At 36.3% G+C, this 25,515-nt stretch overlaps 1 protein-coding gene and 1 non-coding gene across 3 annotated transcripts in view; one reads left to right on the top strand and one right to left on the bottom strand.

Annotated features, from left to right (window-relative positions):
* Window positions 1–21,422, top strand: part of PDHX (pyruvate dehydrogenase complex component X) — a 79,575-nt gene extending 58,153 nt beyond the window's left edge. Inside the window, exons 8-11 of one of the 2 annotated variants that reach the window (XM_032283588.1) lie at window positions 4,908–4,966; window positions 9,565–9,723; window positions 17,822–17,886; window positions 20,381–21,422. In XM_032283588.1, coding sequence (XP_032139479.1) covers window positions 4,908–4,966; window positions 9,565–9,723; window positions 17,822–17,886; window positions 20,381–20,639 — 542 coding nt within the window. In that variant the 3' untranslated portion in view covers window positions 20,640–21,422. The remainder of the gene's footprint in view (window positions 1–4,907; window positions 4,967–9,564; window positions 9,724–17,821; window positions 17,887–20,380) is intronic. The other variant, XM_032283589.1, reaches the window with a different exon arrangement.
* A 1,948-nt stretch (window positions 21,423–23,370) lies between these two features.
* Window positions 23,371–23,534, bottom strand: LOC116555272. The gene has a single exon (XR_004270468.1). It is a non-coding gene; the product is annotated as a U1 spliceosomal RNA (small nuclear RNA).
* Window positions 23,535–25,515: the final 1,981 nt, after the last annotated feature.

The following is a 25,515-nucleotide window of genomic DNA, read 5'->3' as shown; positions in this document are numbered from 1 at the left end:
TTTTGGCCACTGGTGCTTGGCTGCGGATCGTTGATGTTGTCATCTGAGGCAGCAGTTGGGGTTACTGGAGTTGGTTTTTTCATAAACATGGTGAGCTTTGTCTGAATTGTATGTTTCTTTTTTTCTTCATAAATTTCATGATACAGAGGAAACACATCGTGCGCCATCCGTTCAATCCGTGCAAATCGTTCGATGTTTGGGTCCATTGCTTCGAAATGTATAAGAAGTTTATTCAGTAAAGATAAACTGTCTGTTAATCCCTTAGTGGTGAACTTCCTTTCTGGCTCCTCCTCTTCTTTCTCTGCTTCTCTTCTTTCTTCTTCTGCCACTCTTTCTTCTTCCAGTTCGATTAGCTCTTCATTTGTAAGTTCTCCGGATTCTTTGTCTAGCAACTCTCCAACATCTTCCATTTCACACTCCAAAGAAAGGTCTTTAGTGAGTTTTACTATTTTTTCCCCGAATCGTTTCAAGTTCATGTTCACTGTCAAATCCGTCAAAATCATTAACATAGCTCTTAACACAATTTTTCCAGATGCCATTCATGCACTTTGTTGTCACATCCTCCCAGGTGGTAGCGATATTCTTGATACACATCAAAATGTTGTAGTGTTTCCAAAAATCTTGCAATGTTAGTTCTGAGTCAGCATCTATAGCGGATATTGCTTGAGCGAAGGTGGTTCGGAGATAGTTGGCCTTTAATGTAGCAATCGAACCTTGGCCCATAGGCTGGATGAGTGGAGTCGTGTTTGGCGGAAGAAAAACAAATTTTACATCGGGATGGAGATCGCCTAGATGTTATGGGTGTCCAGGCGCATTATCGAGTATCGATAAAATCTTGAAAGGAATATGTTTCTCCAAACAATATCCTCGAACTTGAGGAATAAAACAGTTCATAAAGCAGTCTTCAAACAATCCTTGTGTCATCCATGCTTTACGTTGAGAATGAAAGTAGATGGGCAGTGTGTGCTTGTTACCATTCTTGAATGCACGCGGGTTGTCTGAGTGTTAAATTAAGAACGGCTTCAGCTTAAGCCCTGCGATGTTCCCGCCAAGCAGCAGAGTTAGCCTATCCTTAAATGCTTTAAATCCTGGCATGCTTTTAGCCTCTTTGTGAATATAAGTGCGTGCTGGCATCCGTTTCCAAAATAATCCAGTTTCATCAACATTGAAAATCTGTTCTGCTAGATATCCCTCATCTGTAATGAATTCATCCAGACTATCAACAAACTTTTGTGCTCCTTCCTCATCCGCACTCGCTGCTTCTCCAGTCACTCGAACACTATGCATTTGGAATCTTTACTTGAATCTCTGGAACCAGCCAGTACTTGCTACAAATTCTTGACTGTAATCTTCTCCAGCACGCTCCTTCAGAGTCTGAAATAGACTTCTCGCCTTCATCTGCACAGTAAAAAGATTTAATGGTGTCCGTTTTTGAATTTGAGCTTCCATCCAAATATATAGCAATTTCTCCATTTGTGGATGGGCCCGCTTCGTTGCTTTGTTATACCTGTTGATCGCATGGGTGCAGAGCCTTTCACAGCTTCACAAATTCTTTGTTTATCTTTCAAAATCGTTGACACAGTCGAGTGTGATAACTTCGTATCACGTGCGATCACATTCACTTTCTTTCCTCCTTCGTACTGCTTAATTACCTTCATTTTTGTGTCGAGTTCGATGGCCTTTCTTTCCTTCTTGGCAGGCTGAGACGTAGTCAAAGACAATTTCCTCTTGGTAGACATCTTGGGAGGGGTTTGATGAAAAATATCCAAGACACAAAACACAAATTGCTGTACCGAATCTGGGATAACAGTTGAAACGGTGTACGCGGAGATGGTAGTGCTGCCAGAAGCTGGTCCGCACTGTCGTACGCCCAGCTGGGCAACATTTGCACTGCCAGACGCGGAGCAGTCGTGGCTAGCGATTGTGGTCATAAAGTCGAGTGGTTGTAAGTTGCATAGGCCGTAAGTCGATCAGTACCTGTGCTTTGTTAATTCATGTGTTAACGGATAAATACATTAGGTTGTTTTTACCTTCTGTCTATTGTGAATACTGTTGCTGTGAAAATGGCTGTACAAGTATCTCTTTGTGTCTCTGTTTTCATATCTTCTGGGTATATCCCCAGAAGTGGAATTACTGGATCATATGGTAATTCTATTTTTAATTTTTTAAGGAGCTACCATACTGTTTTCCATAGTCGCTATGCCATTTTGCATTCCCACTAACGGCACACCAATGGGTCAGGCATGATGGTTTATCCCTGTAATCCTAGCACTTTGGGAGGCTGAGGCAAGAAGGATCACTTGAGGCCAGGACTTTGAGACCAGTCTGGGAAACAGAACAAACCCCATCTCTACAAAAAAATTGAAAAACTACTTGGGAGACTGAAGCAGGAAGATTGTTTGAGCCCAGGAGTTGGAGGTTACAGTGAACTATAATTGTACCACTTCACTCCAGCCTGGCTGACAGAGCAAGAGCTGTCTCCAGAAACAAAAATTAAGTGCACAAAGGTTCAGATTTCTCCACATTTTTGCCAATACTTGCTATTTTCTGTTTTTTGATAGTAGTCACCGTGATGGGTATATCGTCATGATTTTTAAGAGGTATTTTTGCTGGATATAGTTTTTTGAGTTAATAGGTTTTTGTTTCAGTTTTTAACGTTAGTATTTCCTTATTTTCTGGCTTAAAGAATGTCTCCTGCCATTCCTAATATTTGTTCTCTTGTATGTGATGTTTTCCCACTGTCTTGTTGCTTTAAAGATTTTCTCCGTTAGCAATTTGACTATTGTATGCCCAGATTTTTTTTTTCTATTGTATTTATTCTGTTTGGGTTTCTCTCAGCTTCTTAGATGTATGGTTTGTTGTCTTCGTTTAATTGTGAAAATTTTCCACTTGTTATTTTTAATGATATCTTCTGTTTCGTGTGTTTTCTCTTTGGGACTCCAATTTTAAATGTTAGACTTTTGAATTGTCCAAAGTTCTTAAATACTCTATTCCTTTTGTTCATTCTTTTTTCTCTTTACATTTCATATTGGATACTTTTTGTTTACCTGGCTTCAAGTTCACTGATTTCCCATCTGTGTCTGCAGAGCTTAGCAAAATGTGTATTTTTTTTTTTTAATCTTGGTTAGCATGGATTTTCCCCTTGGATTCCCATTCAAATGTTTTTTATACTTTCCATTTCTCTGCTGCTGGCCCCCAACTGTTTATGCATATTGTACCATACTCTCCCTTCTTTGCTCCTGTCCCCTGGCAGTGGGTATTTACTTCCTGTGTTTGTCTTTCCTCTGAATGGATTAGCACTCTTTAGCATTCGGTTCACCTGTTTGCTTTGTAACCTCAACTCCCTAATGGGCTCAAGAAAAGTTATGATTTTGTAATTTATCCTTCTTTTTCTTTCACCCTGTCAGGATGGGAACAATTTTCTTTTGCAACTTTCTACATCCCAGGCAAAAGCAGGACTCTTAACAGTTTATGTACAGATTTTCAAGATTTCATATAAAGAAAGCTTGAGAGCTTTTAAAAGTTCAGGGAACTCTAAATGGAAAGCTATTTTAGAGAAAGTGATAAATTTCTAAAAAATGAACCTTGGAAGCACTCCTTTGGTTCTCAGATCACACTTGTTTAGTCACTGTGAATACCTGTGGTTAAATAGATAAAGTGAGGAGTAGGCTGAGAGAGCCATGAGAGGTAAGCAGAATGATTTCATGAACTGTTAATTTTGAATTTGTACAGACCAAATCTTTTCTATGTGGTTATCATTAAAAAGCCTCTAAACACTGTAAGTCCATTTATATCTCTATTCCTAAAGGGGTTTTAAACAAAAACTTTTGCATATTTCTGGAATTCTGAATTAGAGGAGCTTTGATACTTTGCAACTGACAGTTACTATGACAGGTTGATAGTATTTAGGATTATGGTAATTCATCTAATCTTTTACTGAAGTCTCCAGCATGCCTTTGAAATGAGCTGTTATTCACGTAAAATTCCATGATACTTTAATAATAGGATAGGTTTCTTCCCACATACCATTGACTAGATCTTGATCTTAAAGTCTTTTTCTAGAAGTTCTTTCAAGAAAGAATCAAATATTGTTTACATTTTCCAACACTGTCATATCCACTGGCAAATGCAAAGGCATCAACAAATACTTTAGTTATGATCAGCACTGTAGGAAGTGGCAGGACCTCAACTTTATCTTAAAATAATTATGTATACTGGAAAGAAATTGATTCAAATGCATTCACCATAAAACTATAGACAGAGAACCTCATTTTATTCATCACACTAGGACCTATGCCAGCATTGCTTCATCTTTGGCTTTTGTTATATCCTGTTTTATTAAGTTAAAAAGCATTTAAATTTTTTTTCACCTACACTCCATTAGTAAAATGAAATTTTTGAACACTCTCTCATATGTGCATATATAACTGTTTTATATAAAATACCTACATGTATCACTGTTCTGGTATAATTAATGTGTTATAAAGCATACAGAGAATAAGGACATTTAAAAAGAATGAGGAAGAAGATGAATCATCTTGTAAACTTCCTGACCGCACACACCGCAGAGAGACCATTTGTCTTTTTTGAGACACAGGAGTTGGTTCTTTTTTTCTGATTTTACTTCTAATGTGTCCTTCAGGTTCTTGCATATGATATAAAAGCAATTTAAAAAATTGATAACCAAGGCCCAGAAGTAAACTGACATTCATGGTTAATTTTATTTAACCAGGACCTCCTATAATGCAAGTTTTTCTAATCATGGGAACCTTATTGACTAAGCAAACAAAAGGCTGTAATTTTTTGTCATTGTCAGTACATTCCATAATTTACTGGTTTGAAGTTGTAATGTCAGTGTTAGAGTTATATTAAGAATACTAATTTTACTAAGCTTATTTTTCTTTCAGATGACATTAAAGTATCAGTAAATGATTTTATCATCAAGGCAGCAGCTGTTACCCTTAAAGTAAGTAGCAGATTTCAAATTATTTTGTCTTCTAAAGTAGTTTCATGTCATGGAATTTTTATAATGACAAATAGAACTCTTATTTTTAAATAACAAAAATTTTATAATTGTCTTGCTAAAAATATCCTATCATTTGATCTCACTCCCTACGAATGAAGAAGCTGCAAATCAAAAGGACTCACAACTAATTAGAGCAGAATAAAAACCATTTTTTCAGCAAATACTAATCCCTTATCTTATGCTACATGCATTCTAGGCATTCGAGATACAGCGGTAAACAAAAGCTTACATGATTTCTGCTATCCCAAGGCTTACATTTCTAGTTGGAGGAGACAAACACTACCATATGTCAGATGGTGAAAGTGCTGAGGAGAAAACGAAAGGATAAGGGACAAAGTAGGGGTGCTTTTTCGAAAGGGAAGCCCCTTTGACAAGGTGATAATTGAGATGTGGTGTGAGAAAACAGAGGGAGTAAGCCACACAGGTATGTGATAAAAGTGCATTCCACACAGAGGGACCAGCAGACATCGAGGCTGTGGGCAGAAAATTGCGTTATCCAAAGATGTGGTGCTGAGGGTGGACTGTGCCTAGAGTGGAGAGGGCGGGAGATAAGATTTTAACAACACTGGGAGAACCGAAGTACATGAGGCCTTATTGGGCATGGTGAGGATTAGGGATTTTATTATGAGTGAGAAGGAAGCCTTCGGAGGGTTTTGAGCAAAGCACTAATGTGATCCAACTTGTACTTTAGAAAGGAAAAGGATAGGCTGCCCTGGGGCTGTGTAGAATACGGCCTGTGGAGAGGCAAGGGAGGAGGAGATAATGAGTTCCCCTGGGAGGCTTTAGAAGATGACAGTGGCTTGGACAAATGTGGTAGCAAATGGAGCTAGGGTGAAATGGAGATTTTGGTTATGTTTCGAAAGTAGAGCCAACAGGATTTGCTGATGGATTGGATATGGGGTGTGAGAAAGAGGAACAAGCATTTTGACTCAAGCAATAGTTTTCCATGTACTAAGATTGGGAAAACTAGGAGAAGTATAGCTTTGGAGTAAGGAATCTAGAGTTTCGCTTTAGACATGTTAAATTTGAGGAACCTAACAGATGTCCCAGTGGAGATGGCAGGAAGGCAGTTTAACATACGAGCCTGCAGTTCAGCGGAGGTGACGTAAACCTAGCTGGCTAGAGATGTAAATCTAGAACTCAGGCTTCTTGCCTTCCTGCCTGGCACGATTTTTCATCATGCCTTCTTTCTGTAATGAAGCCGTTTTCTGGGATCACTGCTTGTTAACAGACTGTATTTAAAGTACATTTATAATTAACTTGTTTTATTTCTTAAAAAATAATAAGGAGAGTTCCATGGTGTAATGGTTAGCACTCTGGACTTTGGAAAATACATTAATGCAGAACTTAAAAAGCATGCCTTTTCAGTATTATCTAATTATTCATATAACTTTTCTCTTTTGATCAAATATTTTGAATTAATGATTTAATTATTAATTGGCTATTGTGATTAATATCATTAACTGTGAATCATTTCATACTCCTTAAATAAATCTGTAATTGGCATAAGCTATTTGTTAGTATTTTATTGCATGATGTTTTGTATCCAGAATCACAAGTAGTGGTAATTTAAGTTTTGTGCCAACATTATCAGACCCTTTTTCCCCTAATTATTGACTTCATTAAATGAATTTGGATTATTTCTTCTTTTCTTTCCTCTGTACTCATTTCAACAGTATAAAATTTTTTATCTTTTCTAGTTTTATATAATTCACCAGTAAAAATATCTGAACCTGTTTCTATTTTGAGGAGGGGATCTTCACAGCTCTTCCCACCCTCGCTGCCTTTTTTTCATCATAATTACTAATCTGTTTTAATTTTCAGCTTTTTAAAAAAATCAATTTTAAAAGCTTATATTTTCCTAGAAAATCATTTAATTTAGATTCCCAAACCTGCTAGCCTAGACTCATTTAAATTTGTTTCTTATAATTATTTTAACATCCTCAATGCCTGGGGTTATTCTGAACTCTATTTCACTTCTATTGCATACTTATATTTTTAGTTTATATGGTTTTGTTATGTATATCTTCCTTTATTTCTCTAGATTCATTTTGGTTAGAAAACATGAATGTGTAATTCATTTCATTTTTTTATTGTACTTCAGGTTCTGGAGTACATGTGCAGATCATTAAATGAATTTGGATTATTGTATAGGTACACACATGGCAATGTGGTTTGCTGCCTCCATCCCCCCGTCACCTACATCTGGCATTTCTCCCCATGTTATCCCTCCCCACCCCCTGGCTGTCCCACCCTTGCGCCGCCCCCCCAAACAGACCCCAGGGTGTGATGCTCCCCTCCCTGTGTCCATGTGTTCTCATTGTTCAACACCTGCCTATGAGTGAGAACATGTGGTGTTTGATTTTATGTTCTTGTGTCAGTTTGCTGAGAATGATGGTTTCCAGATTCATCCATGTCCCTACAAAGGACACGAACTCATTGATTTTTATGATAGCATAGTATTCCATTCTGTATATGTACCACATTTTCCTTGTCCAGTCTGTCGTTGATGGGCGTTTGGGTTGGTTCCAGGTCTTTTCTGTTGTAAACAGTGCCGCAATGAACATACGTGTGCATGTGTCTTTATAATAGAATGATTTATAATCCTTTGGGTATATACTCAGTAATGGGATTGCTGGGTCAAATGGAATTTCTATTTCTAGGTCCCTGAGGAAGCACCACACTGTCTTCCACAATGGTTGAACTAATTTACACTCTCACTAACAGTGTAAAAGTGTTTTCTTTTTCTCCACATCCTCTCCACCATCTGTCTCCAGATTTTTTAATGATCACCATAATAAGAAGGTTTAAGATACAGATTTTTAAGACTGGCAGATCACGAGGTCAAGAGATCGAAACCATCCTGGCCAACATGATGAAACCTCTACTTAAAAATACAAAAATTAGCTGGGTGTGGTGGCGTGCACCTGTAGTCCCAGCTACTCGGGAGGCTGAGGCAGGAGAATTACTTGAAACCTGGGAGGCGGAGGTTGCAGTGAGCCAAGATCATGCCACTGTACTCCAGCCTGGTGACAGAGCAAGACTCTGTCTCAAAAAAAAAAAAAGAAAAGAAAAAGAAAAAAAGAGAGAGATTTTTAATACAGCTTTGACCGTGTGCTGTAGGTTTTCTTTACATTTTATATTTAAATTTATTTGCCAGATATTCTTCATTCATCAGGGCTTTTTTGTTTGTTTGTTTCTCTTTTAGTGGTGTCTATGAAGAATTGCAAATCTTCTGAGGGGCTGGGACTTTATCCTTTTAACATAGTGACATTGTTGAATGAGTGAAGGAACTGAGTCTTGAAAGATGGAAAAATGGAAGAGCAATTGAAAAGCAATGTGAAAGTAGCCTTGAAATGGAAGTGAGCGTAGCATGACAGTGAGCCAAGTGGAAGATTCATCTCAGGGGAGTGGTCACAAGTAAAATGAGACAGATAGAGTGGAATCAAATTGTATATTGCCATGCTTAAATGACATGCCAGGAGGCCTGGATCTTCTTTGTTAGAAAACAGAATTTTGGATAACAGAAATTTGCTTTTGATTTCTGTTTTTCAGCATCATTTTCACCTGTGATACAGGGAAACATTAGTAATAGACAGAGTTTCCAGGCATTTAGTAATTTGATCCTTTTTTTCATCCTCAGTATAGTTGCTTGAATGTTAAATGTATGTATGTTCATATTATGTGGTATATGTCATGTGTTTATGAAGCTTATGAAATCTTTTTTAAATAGGGAAGTAATTTATTGAAGACCTGCCTATATATATATATACATCCCAGAGCTGGGCTAGAAAGTAAGATTTCCTTCATGCTGAAGGAATAATGTGATCTAATATCATTACCCTTTTCCACTTTCCTCCTCCCCTTAAGATCATGTTCATTATCATATGAGGTAAGAAGTACAACAGACATTAAATACCTTCTAGCAATCAGGAAAGAAAGCCCTTTTTTTCCCCACCATGATATAAAGAGATCAAAACATGTACCTCATCAGAGTTTCTTCAAACTTGCTTCAAAAAGGTGGTATAATCATTCTCAGCAAACTGACACAAGAACAAAAAATCAAACACTGCATGTTCTCACTCATAGGTGGCTGTTGAACAATGAGAACACCTGGACACAGGGAGGGGAGCATCACACACTGGGGTCTGTTGTGGGGGATTAGGGGAGGGACAGCGGAGGGTAGGGAGGTTAGGGTGGGATACCATGGGGAGAAATGCCAGATATAGGTAGGTGATGGGGGAATGGAGGCGACAAACCACATTGCCAGGTATGTACCTATACAACAATCCTGCGTGTTCTGCACATGTACCCCAGAACAAAGTGCAGTAAAATATATATAAAAGGTGGTATGTTTAATTATTCTTGGCAAACATGAAAGATAATTGACACGGAAATTCAAACCATTTTTTCAAACCAAATTTTTATTTTCTTTTGTCTAGCTATGTTCACTTTGGAAAATGCACAATAATTTTATTTTTCTGTAACCACCTTGGTCTAAAGGTGGTTTTTTAATAACATGTTTTTTCTGTTTCTAGCAAATGCCAGATGTTAATGTAAGCTGGGATGGAGAGGGCCCAAAGCAACTGCCATGTATTGACATTTCAGTGGCTGTGGCAACAGATAAAGGCTTAATTACACCAATCATTAAAGATGCTGCTGCTAAGGGTATCCAGGAAATTGCTGACTCCGTAAAGGTATGTCTTAAGGAAGATCAGGCTTTCAAAATGTTAGCATATAGTTTTGCATAATTACTTTCTGATAAAGTCTTGACTTAATCTAGTCAGACTGATTTTGTGTGTGTGTGAAGGGGAGAGCTATTTCAAATGATTGTCACATATATAGGTTTTTAAAGTTTTTATCCAAGTATAAACCATTATAAGAAAATTTAATATTCAAAAATTAAGAAATAACATATAAATAAATTAGAGAATAATTTTATTCATGCTAAAGATGAGCTTTATTTTCCAAAGTCCAGAATTCAACCCTAAAGATGCTATTTCAGGTAGGTTTTAAAGTTGAAGTTAAGCTGAAACTGTATTTCTGTGAAAGTGGTGATAGATAGACCTCAGTGTTGATAACATTTTATTCTTAAAGTGTATTCACTTCTCTAAAATTAAGACCAATAAAATGACTTCGTGGCCAGGTGCGGTGGCTCACACCTGTAATCCCAGCACTTTTGGAGGCTGAGGCAGGAGGATCACGAAGTCAGGAGATCAAGACCAACCTGGCCAACATGGTGAAAGCTTGTCTCTACTAAAAATACAAAGATTACCTGGGTGTGATGGTGTGTGCCTGTAATCCCAGCTACTTGGGAGGCTGAGGCATGAGAATCACTTGAACCGGGAGGCAGAGATTACAGTGAGCTGAGATCCACCACTGCACTCCAGCCTGGTAACGGAGGGAGATTCCATCTCAAAAAAAATAAAAATGAACTTAGTGTTGTAGAGGCAAAGTTGCTTTATTTTTTCAGGATTTCTTGAAAAGCAGTTTTTGTAACTCCAGTGTAAAGGAATTTTATTTCACCAAAAAAACAGCACATTGAATAGGCAAGAACATAGGCAGTGGGGCAGCTTTGACAGCCTCAGTAATTTCAAAGGGTGTTTTTTGACAGAAGTATCACAAGTCTCAAAGTGATTCCACTGAAAATTTCTGATTCATTGGTTAAGTGATTCTCTTTCCATTTGCCAAGGACCTGTTATATATATAGTGGCAGAACAATTTATAAATTTAAAAAGGCGATAAAAGATAGAAGGTAAGACTTCTTTGGGGAGCCAACAGTATATAACTGTGTAAACCTTCTTACTCAAAATAAATAAATATGTACAAGTTAATCTAGCTTTAAAAGCATACCCATAAATATTGAGTTTACTTGGAATTTTAGAGGTAGATAAAAGTGAGCCCACTAGAATCGATATTTTTAGGTCTTTCTTCTCTTTGAAAAGATTTGCAGAAAGTGTTCGTATAGATAAAAATGCAACTGTTAAATGAAAGATGAGGCAGGACATGGCGGTTCATGCCTTATTCCCAGCACTTTGGAGTCTGAGGCAGGTGGATCACTTGAGGCCAGGGGTTTGAGACCAGTCTGGCCAACATGGTGAAACCCCATCTCTACTAAAAATACAAAAATTAGCCCGGCATGGTGGTGCACACCTGTTATCTCAGCTGCATTCAAGCCTGGATGACAGAGCAGGACACTGTATCTCCAAAAAAAAAAAAGAGAGAGAAAGAAAAAGATAGCATTAATTTGGTCAGTTCAAAAGTCAAAGTAGTAGAGATTGGTTTGCTGGGATATGGTATGTTCCTTATATTTATCAAGGGTTTTCAGCAACACTGAGAATACTCATATCTGTGTTTTTGTGAATGTTAAATGAGATTAAGTGTTGAAACAACCGGTAAAATATAAAGTACTATTATAATGTTATGGAACTGAACTGCAGAGCTAGAATTTCCTTATTTTTATATACATTAAATTTTTAGAATTAACCATTATAGGAAGATTTCCTTGATTCTGAACAATTTACAAATTTTGCTGCTATAATATGTAATTCTTAAGTAGCTATGTTAGCTTTCTCCATTCCTTGCATCCTGAAAAACCATACGTTTAAGAGGTAAGGAGCAGTCTCACCAGCCTGTCAGCTGGGCCTCACAGCAACGGGAAGGGCGGTCATAACCCGGTGGAGTGTAGTGGTCTCTGTGGTCCTTGGGCATTTCCTGTAACTAAAGCAGGAACCCACAGTTTGCTGAGCTCTGGCTGCCCTGTGTGCTTCTCATTCTGCCTGCTTCTCTTTCCCACCCTGCTCTCTGATCAGCCCTTCACTCTTGTTCTTACACTATGCCCGGCACTGGGCTAAGTGCTTCATTTAATCCTATTAACCCAGTACAATTGGAACCTTAACTTCTTTTTGAAATTCAGGAGATTGAGTTTTAGCAACTTTGACAAATTTGCCTAAGGCAATACAGCTAGAAAGCAGTGACAATGAGGACTAGTTAACCCAGGCAGTTTGATTCTAGAGCCCCTACTGAATGATCTTTCTGTTATACCACCTTTCTCCTTCCTTTTACTGTTTACCTTTTTTTTTCCTGTCTAATCATTTACTTCTCTACCTCCTCTTTGCTTTTTCTCCCTCAAAGTTACCAAAAAGGAAGGTTTGATTTGGTCCACCATGTAGTACTTTATGAAGTATTCTTGTTGGACAGGTCACTCATGCCAGGCCAGTGTATCACATGGTACAGGGGCATAACCTGGTAGAGATAATCAATCACCTTTGGCTGTACTCAGAAGAAATATGAGGCCTCCCATGAGAAGCAGTCACCTTGTATGGCCTATTTAGCATAGTAGTTCTCTAGTTTACAGGAGAGAGAGAAAGAAAGAGAGACAGACAGAGTGTGTGTGTGCACACCTGTGTGTAATAGACATCTGAGTGCCTGCAAAATTAGTTTATTGCTGAAATGGTTTATCTTGTAAGCAAGATTATTTTTAAAACTTGTATGGTTTAAACTGTGGCTTAAAAACTAAATATTTTAGATAGGCTCTATAGAGATATGTTCATTTAGCTGCTGTGGACTAATAGGCGTTAAAAATATGTATGCACCAAGTAGAAACCCTGAGAGAGAGAAAGAGAGAGTGTGTGTGCGTTCTTCATATTCAGTGTAAATTTTGACTCAATTCCAAGTCAAGCAAGATTATATTGAATTCGGCTTTACTGTGCAAAAAACAGTGTCTGCTTGAGTGTGCAAGTATAGTAGTGGGTTGTAAAGTTGGTAATAAATGGATTTTCTGTCCTGTGCTTTAATGTTATATTTTACCACTGTCCCCCAAACAGGATAAACGGCAATATTCCATTTATGGAATAGTGCCATTTTATACAGTTTGATTCTTGTCAGTATTTGTACATCAGGCTTTGTGCTATGGCTTATTAAATAGTAGAATGTTTATGTATTTAAACGGATAAAATTTAGAATGATTTTAATTCCAGGGTAAAATCTGTTCCAGCCCAGAGAGAAAAATGGCTATTTCATATATGAATATAGTATTTGTAATCCTCTTGTTTAAAGACATACAATTTCTAGAAGTATTTTTACAGTTTAACAATTTTAACAACTCTAACAATAATAGCAGCTGCCATACTTTGTACCAGTTTTTGCTGTAAGCCTTTTATGTAAATCCTCTTTAAAACCACCCTATCAAGTATAAGATAATAATTTGATATGGTTGATGAAGCACCTGATGGGGAAAAAAAGAGAGGTTAAATAATTTGCTCCAAATCTTATACTTATTAAATGATGTAGCCAGCATGAGAACCCAGTCAGACTGTAGACTAGAGCCTGTACCCAACCACTCAGCTTTTCTGTTTCTCACATACTAGTTTTATAACTAGTAGTGGTCAGGTTATCAACTTTCTAGAATCAGTAATGTTTTCTCTGAAAAAAAAAAAAAATACTAGAGAAGCAGCTCCTGGACTTTGAGAAATAAACAAGAAGAATAGCTAAAGACTCAACAGTTCTACCAAATGCACCATAATTAGTTGATTCACCAGGTAGAAGAAAAGGAGTACAATCATTGGTTTTCTATGTCTCTAAGTCCAACCTTTTGATTTGGAATTTAAGATACTGTAGTTCTCTCTTATCCAAGGTTTCACGGGTTTTAGTTACCTGCGGTCAACCAAATTTGAAAATAGGTGAGTGCTATACAAGATATTCTGAGAGAGACCACATTCACATAAATTTTACATTGTTGAAATTGTTCTGGGATTTTTTCGTTGTTTTTTTTCTTTTTTTTTATTTTTATTTTTTTTTTGTGACAGAATCTTGCCCTGTCATCCAGGCTGGAGTGTAGTGGCGGATCTTAGCTTACTGCAACCTCCCCTCCCCCTCCCGGGTTCAAGCAATTCCCTGCCTCAGCCTCCTAAGTAGCTGAGATTATGGGATTACAGGCACCCGCCACCACACCCGGCTAATTTTTGTTATTTTAGTAGAGATGAGGTTTCACCGTTTTAGCTAGGCTGATCTTGAACTCCTGACCTCGTGATCCATCCACCTGGGCCTCCTAAAGTACTGGGATTACAGGCGAGAGTCACTGTGCCTGGCCTGTTCTATAATTAGTTATTGTTGTTAATCTGTTACTGTGCTTAATTTTTAAATTAAACTTTATCATAAGTATGTATGTGTAGGAATAAATAGTACAGTCATGCAATAAATAGTACAGGCATGCATCACTTCAGGGATGCATTCTGAGAAATGCACGGTTAGGTGATTTTCTCATTGTGTGAACATCATAGAGGGTACTTACACAAACCTAGATGTTAGAGACTGCTACACTACACACCAAGGCTTTGTGTGGTACAAACCTGCAATACAGCATATTACTGTATTGCATAGTATAAGAAAATAGTACTACAATGGTAAGTATTTGTGTGATAGGAATTTTTCAGCTCCATTGTCATCTTACGGGACCATTGTCATATTTGTGTTCTGCCTTTGGCCTAAGTATCCTTATGTGGCACATGACTGTATGTAAAGAGTTCAATGCTGTCTGCCATTTTAGGCCTCTACTGTGGGTCTTTGAAGTATCCCCCACAAATAAGGGAGGACTACTTATTCCTCCTCATTTTTGCGAGTGGGAGAGAAAAGGGTTAAGAAAGAAGAGACCTGAGTCAAACGGAAGAGTACTCTGCCAAAGAAGCAGTGAGGATTCCAGGAGGAATGTGAGTTTGTCGTCTTAGCAAATAGGCAGTGGATTAGAGAACCTACAGCAGAGACCAAGACTTCCTACCTGGTGAGACAGGAGCAGTCTTTTTGAGAAGACTGTGGGATCGTGGACTGGTTGAGCTCTGGATTCTCACTAGCAGACACACTATCCAGTACATATTCCCTCTGATCGACACTTGGCTGGCTCTTTTCATCATTGGTTTCTCCATTCACTTGCTAATTTCTTAGGCCTTCTGCAGCTTCCATAGCTGAAATAGTTCCCTAACACTGTTTCTTTCTTTCTTTTTTTTTTTTAATTAAGATTTTTTTTTTTTAAAGACAGGGTTTCACCATGTTGGCCAGGCTGATCTTGAACTCCTGACCTCAGGTGATCCACCCACCTCGGCCTCCCAAAGTGCTGAGATTACAGGCGTGAGCCACCACACCCGGCCAATTCCCTAACACTCTTATCTCATTACCCTGTTTTATTGTCTTCATATGGTTTGTTACTCTTTGAAAATTACCTTGTTCATTTATTAGTTCACCCTTCTGTGTTCCCTACTGTCTGATGCTCACTGTCCATTGCCATTTATCTAATTCTAGAAGAGTGCTTGAAATGCAGTCATTGCTTGTTGAATTTATTTTAAAACAAATTTCAGTAAAACCTGTTTTATTGAAATTAATTTTTCATCAGTTTGTGGCTTTCCGCAGATTCATCCATGAACCCCAGGTTAAGAACACTTGTACTACACATTTACTTCTTGACCCTCAGTAATCCCAAGGATGCCAGTGTGGCGGCTGTAGGCATGCCCCAGCCAAGTTCAAGTTGGTATTCCCTGAATAAAGTAATGTAGTAACATGCCATGGATCCTGTGCTATTCTTAATTCTTCATTACTTGTAACAGTATTAAAAGGCAGAGACGAAAGTTTACTTTATAAGTACTCAGTAAGTTTTTCTGAATGAAATAGCAAGGCATGTGTTATATTGTAAAAATATTTGCTGGTCAGTTTTTATTCTTTCAGCTAGATGCTTCAAGTAACATATACCTTTGCTTTTAAGTCCACATTGCCAGGAGAGTCCAATGATAATTACAAATTTATAAAATCGACAGTCCTTCTTAGACTCCATACCTGTTTCAGACTCTTACTAGAGTTCACTGACAAGAATTTCCTGTTGATATATTTAAGATCTAGAGAGTTTAGGTTTTGTGTGTGTTTTGTTTTGCTTTTAGTATATGTGCTTGCAATCTAGTTATTAAAATGAATTTTTTTCATTTGTTTCAGTGTGGTAATTCAGGATATATTGAGACCATCTGCCTTTGAAAACTGCCCATTGCTTGCTTTTAGGTTTTATTAGCCAATATTTGGTTTTTCACTATAGGCCACGGTGGACACTGATGTATTCCTGTCTAGATTCTACACAAAAAGCATTTCTAAACTGCCGAATCAAAACATAGGTTCAACTCTCTGAGATGAATGCACAAAGTTCATATATGTATCTTTTCAAATCATGTGAACAGTTACCTTGCTTAAGGGAGGAAAAATGCATTTGTCGATTATTCTCTCTCCTGTTATTCCAAGAACTATATAAGTCAAAGTTCATCTCATTTTTTACTTTGGATCCAAATATTGTTATAAATAACTATATGTAAATAGTATACACCTGTAATCATTTTCATCTATGAGTTAAAGTTAAATAGTTATCAACTGTGATTGTAATGGTGCCTATGTAATACAAACCCCACATTTATTTTATCTACCCAAATGACAGTGACTTCATTTTTCCCTACCCTTCCTCTTAATGCATTATTGTTTATATATCATGACTCAACCTCTGTTCCCTTGCTTTTGAAGCACTGAAAAATAAAAATTAACAGAAACATGATTAATTCCAAGTACAAGTGAGAGGAAAATTTAATTAATGTGTCATCTGTCTTGTCTTCTGTAATATTTTTAGAAATCGATATGATCAAGAGTGATATGAATCAACTACATCCTTATATTCCTTGTGGCAGTATAAATTGGACTAGCTCATTAAGGAAATGATTTAGCTATAGGATCAAGAACCAAAAGAAGTCTGTGCTCTAGGGCACTGCAATTCCACTTCTGAAAATTTACCTGAAATAATTTAGAAGAAACTAGTGAAACAAATTATAACACTGGGAAATAACCAAGTAAATTAGGCAGATGCATTCTTTAGGAACAAACATTTAAAAATCATTTCTGAAGGCTGACAACATAGAGAATACATATAATATTGAATAATGAAATATAAAATTTTATTTTTTATAACCATTGTGTGAGATTGAGATTGTGGGTAAAAATGAAGCAAACCGGAAAGATAAAAACTGAATATTGGCTGTAGGATTGTGGGTATACTATTTTGGCTGCCATTAGATAATATATTTAAAACACACTAGATCGGTCAGGCATAATGCCTCACACCTGTAATCCCAGGACTTTGGGAAGCCAAGGCAGGTGGATCACTTGAGGTCAGGAAGAAACCAGCCTGACCAACATGGTGAAACTCCATCTCTACTAAAAATACAAAAAATTAGCTGGGCGTGGTTGTGGGTGCCTGTAATCCCAGCTACTCTGGAGGCTGAGGCAGGAGAATCGCTTGAATTTGGGAGATGAAGGTTGCAGTAAGCCAAAGTCATGCCACTGCACTCCAGCCAGGGCGACAGAGTAAGATTCCCTCTCAAACAAACAAACAAACAAACAAACAAACAAAAAACACTAAATTGACCAGAATGGATTCTTGTATTTTTTTCTTACAATAAAAAGTTTTATAGGCAAAATAGAAAATTTCATTGCGTACATAGCAAACTCTAAAGCATTCTGCATAGTAATTGATGGTACACAGTGTAATTCCCATTTTTGAAAAATTGTTAAAGGAAGTGATTTTTCTAGAGTTTTGATTAACATTTTTAGTTTTTTAAATTATCTGTGCTTTTGTTCTTAGAGAAAATTATTTTTATATAGGTAACAAAGTCAAATCAAGGCATATCAGATTGAGAGTGTACCACATACAGATATTTCAAGTGACAAGATCAACTGTATAACATTTTGTTGGTTGTCATACTCTGTTTATATTTTTCTCAGGCTCTGTCAAAGAAAGCAAGAGATGGAAAATTGTTGCCTGAAGAATACCAAGGAGGGTCTTTTAGGTAAAATTTAAACTCTTAATTATCCATAGCATCAAACAGATATAAAAATCCATGTCAGCCTTTCATTTATCTGAAATATTTTTTTAAATTTAATCTAAAAATTATTTAGACAACACAATATGGGGAAATATTCTTCAGACTAGTCAGGCTTTCATATTAAAGCTAGTAGGAACCTATCAGTGTTGAACTAAACGTTCCTTGGACATTGACTAACATGGAGTGATAAATACTATGTATTCTTTAGTATCTGACCTCCACAATATCAATGTCTATGATATTGCTGTGTGAAACAGCCACTTATATGTTATTATTGCAGTATATAATACTCTATTGTATAAATATACCAGAATGCGTTTTACTGTTGATGGGCATTTGTGTTGCTTCCATTTCGGTGCTATTACAAATAATGATGCTATGAACATTCTTATTGTTGTCTTATGGTGAATATGTGTACACTTTTTGTTGTATAGACCTAAAAGTAGAATTCCTAAGTTAGAAGCTTCAGTCGATACTGCCAAATAGTTTTCCAAATGATTATACAAATTTATACTTCCATCAGCAGTCCTGAGAATTCCTGTTGCTCCGCATTCTTGCCATTGTTTAATGTTACGTTTTAAATTTTAACGATTCTTGGAGTGTGCGGTGGTACTTTTTGTGGTCAGTGATGTGCAAATTAATGATGTTTAGTACTTTTCACTCATCAGCCATTTGGGTATCTGGTAATTCATGAGGTAAAGTACCCATTGCAGTCCGGTGTCCATTTAAAAAAAACGATGTATAGTTCTTATTTGCAGATGCACAGTCCTTTGTAGGATGTATATTGTTTCAGATACCTTTCACACTCTGTGACTTGACTTTGGGGCTCTCTCTCGGTAATTTTTTTAAGTGAACGGAAGTTCTGAATTCTAATGAATTCCTTTTTATCAGTATTTTTCTTTTTAGTTGACATTATTTGTTTTCTATTAGGATATTTTGCCTATCTCAGAGTCATGAAGTTACTCTTCTGTGTTATCTTCTAAAAGCATTTTACTTTACTTTTCACATGTAGATCACAATTCATCTGAAATTGGATTTTATATATAATGTGAAGTTCAAAGTTCTCTTTTTCCCCCATATGGATACTAAGTTTGAACAGCATCATTTATTGAATATTGATCTCTCCTTTTTCATGGCATTGAAAAAGTGTTTATTTAAATATTGGTCTGGTTCTGTGCAGTTTTTTTCCACTGGCCCGTTTCTCTGTCCTTTGTTTACTGCCACCAAACTACAACTCTTGACAGCTGATAATGAAGTCTTCCAGTTTTGTTTACCCTCAAGATTGCATTCTGGCTTTTCATATTTCCAAATAAAATCTAACATTGATTTGCACGCGCGCACACACGCGCACGCGCGCACACACACACACACCTTGCTAGAATCTTGATTGTGATTGCATTAATTTTTTTGATGATTTGAGAATTGACATCCTTACAGTATTGTCTTCTAACCAGTGAAGATGGTAGAAACCATTGTGTATTCAGTTCTTTGATTTCTTTCAATTATGTTTTCCAATTTTCTGTGTAGAGGTCTTATATATGTTTCATTAGCTTTATTCTTTGGTATTTTTTTTTGATACTATTATAAATGGCCTTGTCTTACATTTTTATTTTCTAATTATAGCAACTTGTATATAGAGTCATTTGCCACTTTATGATGGGGATATGAGAAATACATAGGCAGTTTCATCACACATAGAGTATACTTTCACAAACCTAGATGGTATAGCCCACTACACACCTAAGCTGCATGATGTAGCCTGTTGCTTCTAGACTACAAACCTGTACAGCATGTTACTCTACTGAATACCATAAGCAATTGTGACACAATGGTGAGTATTTGGGTATCTAAACATATCTAAACAGTTTAAAATGTACGGTAAAAATATAAAAAATAAAACATGGTTTACCTGTTTAGGTCACTTACCGTGAATGGAGCTTGCAAAGCTAGAAATTGCTCTGCGTGAATCAGTGAGTGAATGAAGGCTTAGGACATCACTATATACTACTGTAGACTTTATAAGCACTATATACTTAGGCTACACTAAATTTATTTTTAAAATAAAGTAATTGCAATATGACATTTTTCACAGCTATGATGCCACTTGGCAATAGGGAATTCCTCAACTCTATTATAATCTTATAAGAGCACCATTGTATATGTGATCCTTTGTTATATGAAACATGACTCTAGATATAAAATGGGTTTTTTATATTGACCTTTTATCTGACGACATAAATAAATTTACTTATTACTTTTACTGGTTATCTGTAGCGTCTTATTTTTCCTAAGTACACAATTTATTTGTGAATACTAAATTTTTCCTTTTTTCAGTACTTATATATATTTTTTTCTTGCCTTATTACACTGCCTAGTAAAATATATAAAATACACGCTTCAGGGAAAGGGGACTTTGATAAGGATGTACCTCCCTCAGAGCTTTTTGTTTTCTCTCTAGTATTTCCAACTTGGGGATGTTTGGCATCGATGAATTTACTGCAGTGATTAACCCTCCTCAGGCCTGCATTTTGGCTGTTGGGAGGTTCCGACCTGTGCTGAAGCTCACTGAGGATGAAGAGGGAAATGCCAAACTGCAGCAGCGCCAGCTCATCACAGTCACAATGTCAAGTGACAGTCGAGTGGTTGATGACGAACTGGCAACCAGATTTCTTAAAAGTTTTAAAGCAAACCTAGAGAATCCTATCCGACTTGCCTAATCCTCAAAGATAAGCTGGTTTCGGCTTAGTTGATTCAGTAGTTTTTACCAAGAAACATACATTATAGAAAAACAACTAGGTATTTAAGTATGAAGTGGATGAAATGTTTATTTAAGGTCAAAGCATTTGACCCAGGGTGTCTTCATTTTCAGTTTGGGTTTAATGCTATAAAATAAATGATGATAAACTGTAACTAATAAAGGAAAGAGAATATTTGGTTACTCAAATCCATTTTTAACCTCTGGTGCTGTATAAAGGGAATATTAAACTAGATGTAAATCAAAGTATATGTTTGGCTCATTTGAGCATTTTAGAATATTTGAGAATGTATGATACATGTAAAATAAATAAACTGTTACAACTCTACAATAATTGTGTTGAAGTTAGAAGTGATCTTCAAAGAGATACCCATTAACTTAGCAGTGGGACCTCACTTTAACAAGCACTGCTCTAGATGTACTTGAAGAATTTAATATGTACAGAAGTTTATTCTGGATAATAAATAAGGATCATACTGTATTAGGGGTTATAGCAACATTATTGAATTTTTATGTACATAAAGCCATATGTTTAGGGTGGTTTCTATCTCTCTTGTTTTTCACTTATATAACACTGTGAACTTCTAAAGTGAAAGAAGAAAAGAAGCATGAATGAAAAGAAAGACATTTCAAAAAAATGGTTCAATGAAAAACTATAGTTAAAACATATAAACCTTTCTAGGTAAACCGCTCGCCTTCATCTTGAGTTGGAATATATTTAAATAAATTGTGTTATCTCTTGTCATTTTGTTATTTTTTATTTAAACACAAAATGTCATTTCCTAATGCATTTAAATGGTTTTGTATTGTGCAATAAAATGTGAGAAAATATAAACATTTCTATTGTATCTTAAATGTTCAGACACAAAAGTTCAGTAAACCTTGAAGTTGATTAGTAGTTCTTTTAGAACACCTTAAAAGGGGCTCTACAGGAAGAAAGAAGGAATTTAAAATTAGTATGACATTAGGAAAGTAACTGTTAGAAACTTTGGAAAGAGAATAGAAGACTTATGAAGCCCAACAGATGAGAACTACCCTTTTTATTCCATTAAAAATATGAAATTTTCACTAATTATTATAAAGTTTAGAAGAACTTATTTCTCTCTTTTGGCAACTCTGCTATAACTGTCAAGATAACTGTATTTAAATTGGATGATAATGAATGGTAATTTAACTTGTTACAAAAAGGTTCATGTTAGTATCGGCTGACATGAATCACCTACCTGGTACAAGCTGTATGGTATGACGAATTATAAACCCTGACAAAAGAGCCTTCTAAAATATTAGCACCCTCGTGTATTAATTGTGAAGAAAATGCTTAATCAAACTATCCAACTCAGTTTCACAAGCCATTTTAAAAAAAAGTCTTCAAAACTTTTGTCATATTAACAATTACACCAAAAATTATAACCAAATGCTATTTTCAAAGTAATTTTTTTGTCACATTATTTCCAATGTTGGTTTTAATTGAAATCATTTGATTTTTTTTGTTTATTTGGTTTTGTTTTTGTTTTGTTTTCTATCAGACAGTCTTAGTCTGTTGCCCAGGCTTTAAGTGCAGTGGTGTGATCACAGATCACTGCAACCTTGACCTCCTAGGCTCAAGTGATCCTCCTGCCTCAGCCTCCCAAGTAGCTGAGAACTGCTGGCATGCACCACCATGCCCAGCTAATTTTTGTATATTTTTTTAGAGACAGGGTCTCACCGTGTTGTTCAGGCTGGTCTCAAATTCCTGGACTCAGGCAATCCGCCCACCTTGGCCTCCTAAAGTGCTGGGAATACACAGGTATGAACTATTGTTCTGGGCCGTTCTTTTTGTTTGTTTGTTTTAATTTTTATATCTGGGGAACAGAAGATGATGAGGCAGCCATAAATAAGCCTGGCTGAGAGTTCTTCTTTTCATGGACTGACATACATAAACAATAGTGCATCTGTTTCCCTGTAGGTGAAATGGAAGTTAATATTTACTCAGCTTGCCTTAGAGAGTTGAACTGCACAAGGGAAGTAGCTGTGTAAATTTATTTTAATTCTTCATGGACCTCATAACCAGGCTTTTCATAATATCAGCTGCTTCTCATGGTTTGACTTCTCAGCTTTTGGTACAAATTCTTGTTCATTCTAACCAAAAATATTTTCTCTGGTATTTCTGTACTGATTGATGAGAGATAGTTTATGTAAGGAAGTTTTCATTTCTAAAAAGAATTTTGTTGTAGTTTGAGATCAAAATATAACACTGAGAAAGGAGTATTGTATACTTGGTTTGAACTATGTGCCACACTACCAGGTCTCTTCCACATTATACTACTAATTTATTTGTAATAGATAGGTATCACACTGAGAGGAAATAAAAATAAAATTTTCTGCCAATTCATTTTTTTTTCTTGTCTGAATGAGAAAATGAGTAAAATATTGGGTCTACTTCTAAGGAAAAGGCAACACACATTCCAGTTAATACTTGAATGTGAAAATGTCAATGACTGTTAGAATTTGTAAGTCAAAATAGCCCTGCTTCTCCCTGATTGCAATTTTTAGTTACATTCACTATTTTGTGCCAAATTAAAGTCGTTGATGTATGACTAGCCAGACTCCTTGGTTTGAAACATTACTAAGAACTTCATATATATATTGTTATAGGTATTTTATATAGGGTCGACTGAAACTCTTTTTTTTTTTTTTTTTTTTTTTTTTTAAACCAGGGGGAAGCACGAATGCAGTCCCCCACTACCACAAATTATACAGTTGAGTTTCCCACATTTGGGAAAATCGCAGGGGTCATCACATCCAGAGTGCCATGGATAAGCCTCGCCCTGGGAAAACCACCTTTATGATCATGGTATCTCCCCTGCCATGTAAGTATGTGTCAAATGAAACTCTTATTTTTAGATTTTTAAAAATTTTTTTGCACTTTCGACTTAATTTTATACTAAATTGTATATGCCAGCCTACGGGCATGATACTAAATATAAACCTATTTCTTGGTTAAGCTTTCATTGAAAGATAGGTGGTGCTGTCAGTTAATATATTGTAGTGAAAGTGTGAAAGAAAAGTTAAAATGGCACTTAAATGTTAGTTTTCAAGGAAAATGTGTCCTCATTACACATACTGTGTCATGATGGACTTTGTCTCCGGTGAAGTGAAGAAAGAATCAAGTGTATGGCCGGTAAGAATTAACCATTAATTTGACATGTTACCATCCTGTGGTGTCTTATGAATATATGGGGTGGATGTATTCAGTCAGATAATGCAGGAACAGTGATATAATTTCCCATCTAAAACACAGTCCTCCATGGCTCACGTTCACCAGTATGAAAAGGAGTAAGATTCCAATACGTTATGTACAGCAAACAGTGTATTTCAGTAGACGTTTAAACTTTTCATGAATGGAAAAGGCAATGGCCTTCCTATAAAATCATTTTACATAGTTTTATGTTACAGAAACTGTGTGTGTGTGTGCGTGTGCGCGTGCGCGTATGTGTGTGTCCATTGGTTTCAGAAGATGGGGGCAAACAGTTGGAGGGAAGATATGGTTTGTCTAGACTTGTCATATTGAAACAGCATGTAATTGAAACTATAAGGTATACAGATGTATTCTGAAAAATTATTAGCCTCTCTTAACAGCAGTCTTGTTTCTTTGATCATGTAAATTTTATTTTCACATTTTATCCTTATCTTTGTTTGTTTGTTTGTTTTGTTTTTGCAACAAGTCCAAGCAGCTTTCTTCCTGGGAAAATGAATCCTTTGTAAATCTCTCCAATTTAACCTCTGTTGTATGATACATGTCATTAAGGGAAACAAGTTTTCATTAAAAGTTGAGAAATTTTTAGCAAAATCATACCTAAAATGTATATTTTAAAATTTCATAGTTTATGAAATTCTGTTACTTCTGTTAATAAAAGATGGGCATTTTAAATGACTCTAGTTATCAAGTGGAATAACATTGATCATAGCACTTTATAACGCATAAAGTATGGTAATGTAAGATGTTAAATTTAAATTTTTAATCTCATAAATTGCACTTATCAGCTCATCAGTCTGTTTGATTGGGACTGGTATTTATCAGGAACTTATAGGATGATATTTAATAAGTTCTTCTTCCCAGTAGAACTACTGGTCGTTGTACATAACTTTGTTTCCCAAGTTTGCATACTGTTAAAAATTAAGACTATTTTCAGCTTAGTTTCAGCTTTATAAGTTACTACGCTCTTGGCAAAACCTTATTTCTGTGCCTCAGTATTCTTACCTATAAAATGAGAAAGCAAGGGGAAAATTAATCACTGTACTGGTTGCTTATCTTTTTTAATTTCCTCAGTTATATGCAGGAAGTGTTTACTACTTATCAATTATCGTGGATGATGTAACATTTACCTCCCACACAGAATCTCAGAGATTACACATACGAATTCAGAGATTATATAAATTGGCCAAAGCTCGAAAGTACCACAGCTGGGATTGGAGCCCAGATCTGTGCAGCACCAAAGCTCAGGCTCACCATATTGTAAAGTGCAGCCTTCTAAGTTGTGCTGCTGCAGCTGAAAGTTCTGTATGCAAAGATGGTGTTTTCCACCTAAAATAACTGAAGGTCCTGAGGTCCTGTTCTTCAGAATTAAAGCTAATGTGTTTACTACATAACCACTCTTAAAATTCTCTATATTGGCTCTCTTTGTACCTTTTCTAGTAAGTGTACAGAAAGTACTGAGGGATTTTTTGTTGTTGTTTTCATTATGAACAGCTCTTAACCTGAAATAACTAATGTGTGTCATCACTTGTACCTCTAAATAGAAGGTTTAGAAAAATAGAAGCATGTGGGGCTTACTGCCTCTAGGTATAAAAGAACGTTC

This window comes from Sapajus apella, unplaced genomic scaffold (genome assembly GCF_009761245.1).
Source record: "Sapajus apella isolate SASKATOON/1434 unplaced genomic scaffold, GSC_monkey_1.0 scaffold14, whole genome shotgun sequence".
NCBI lineage: Eukaryota > Metazoa > Chordata > Mammalia > Primates > Cebidae > Sapajus > Sapajus apella.
Note: the sequence above shows the minus strand (reverse complement) of the source record. Positions and strands in the feature narration are given on the sequence as shown.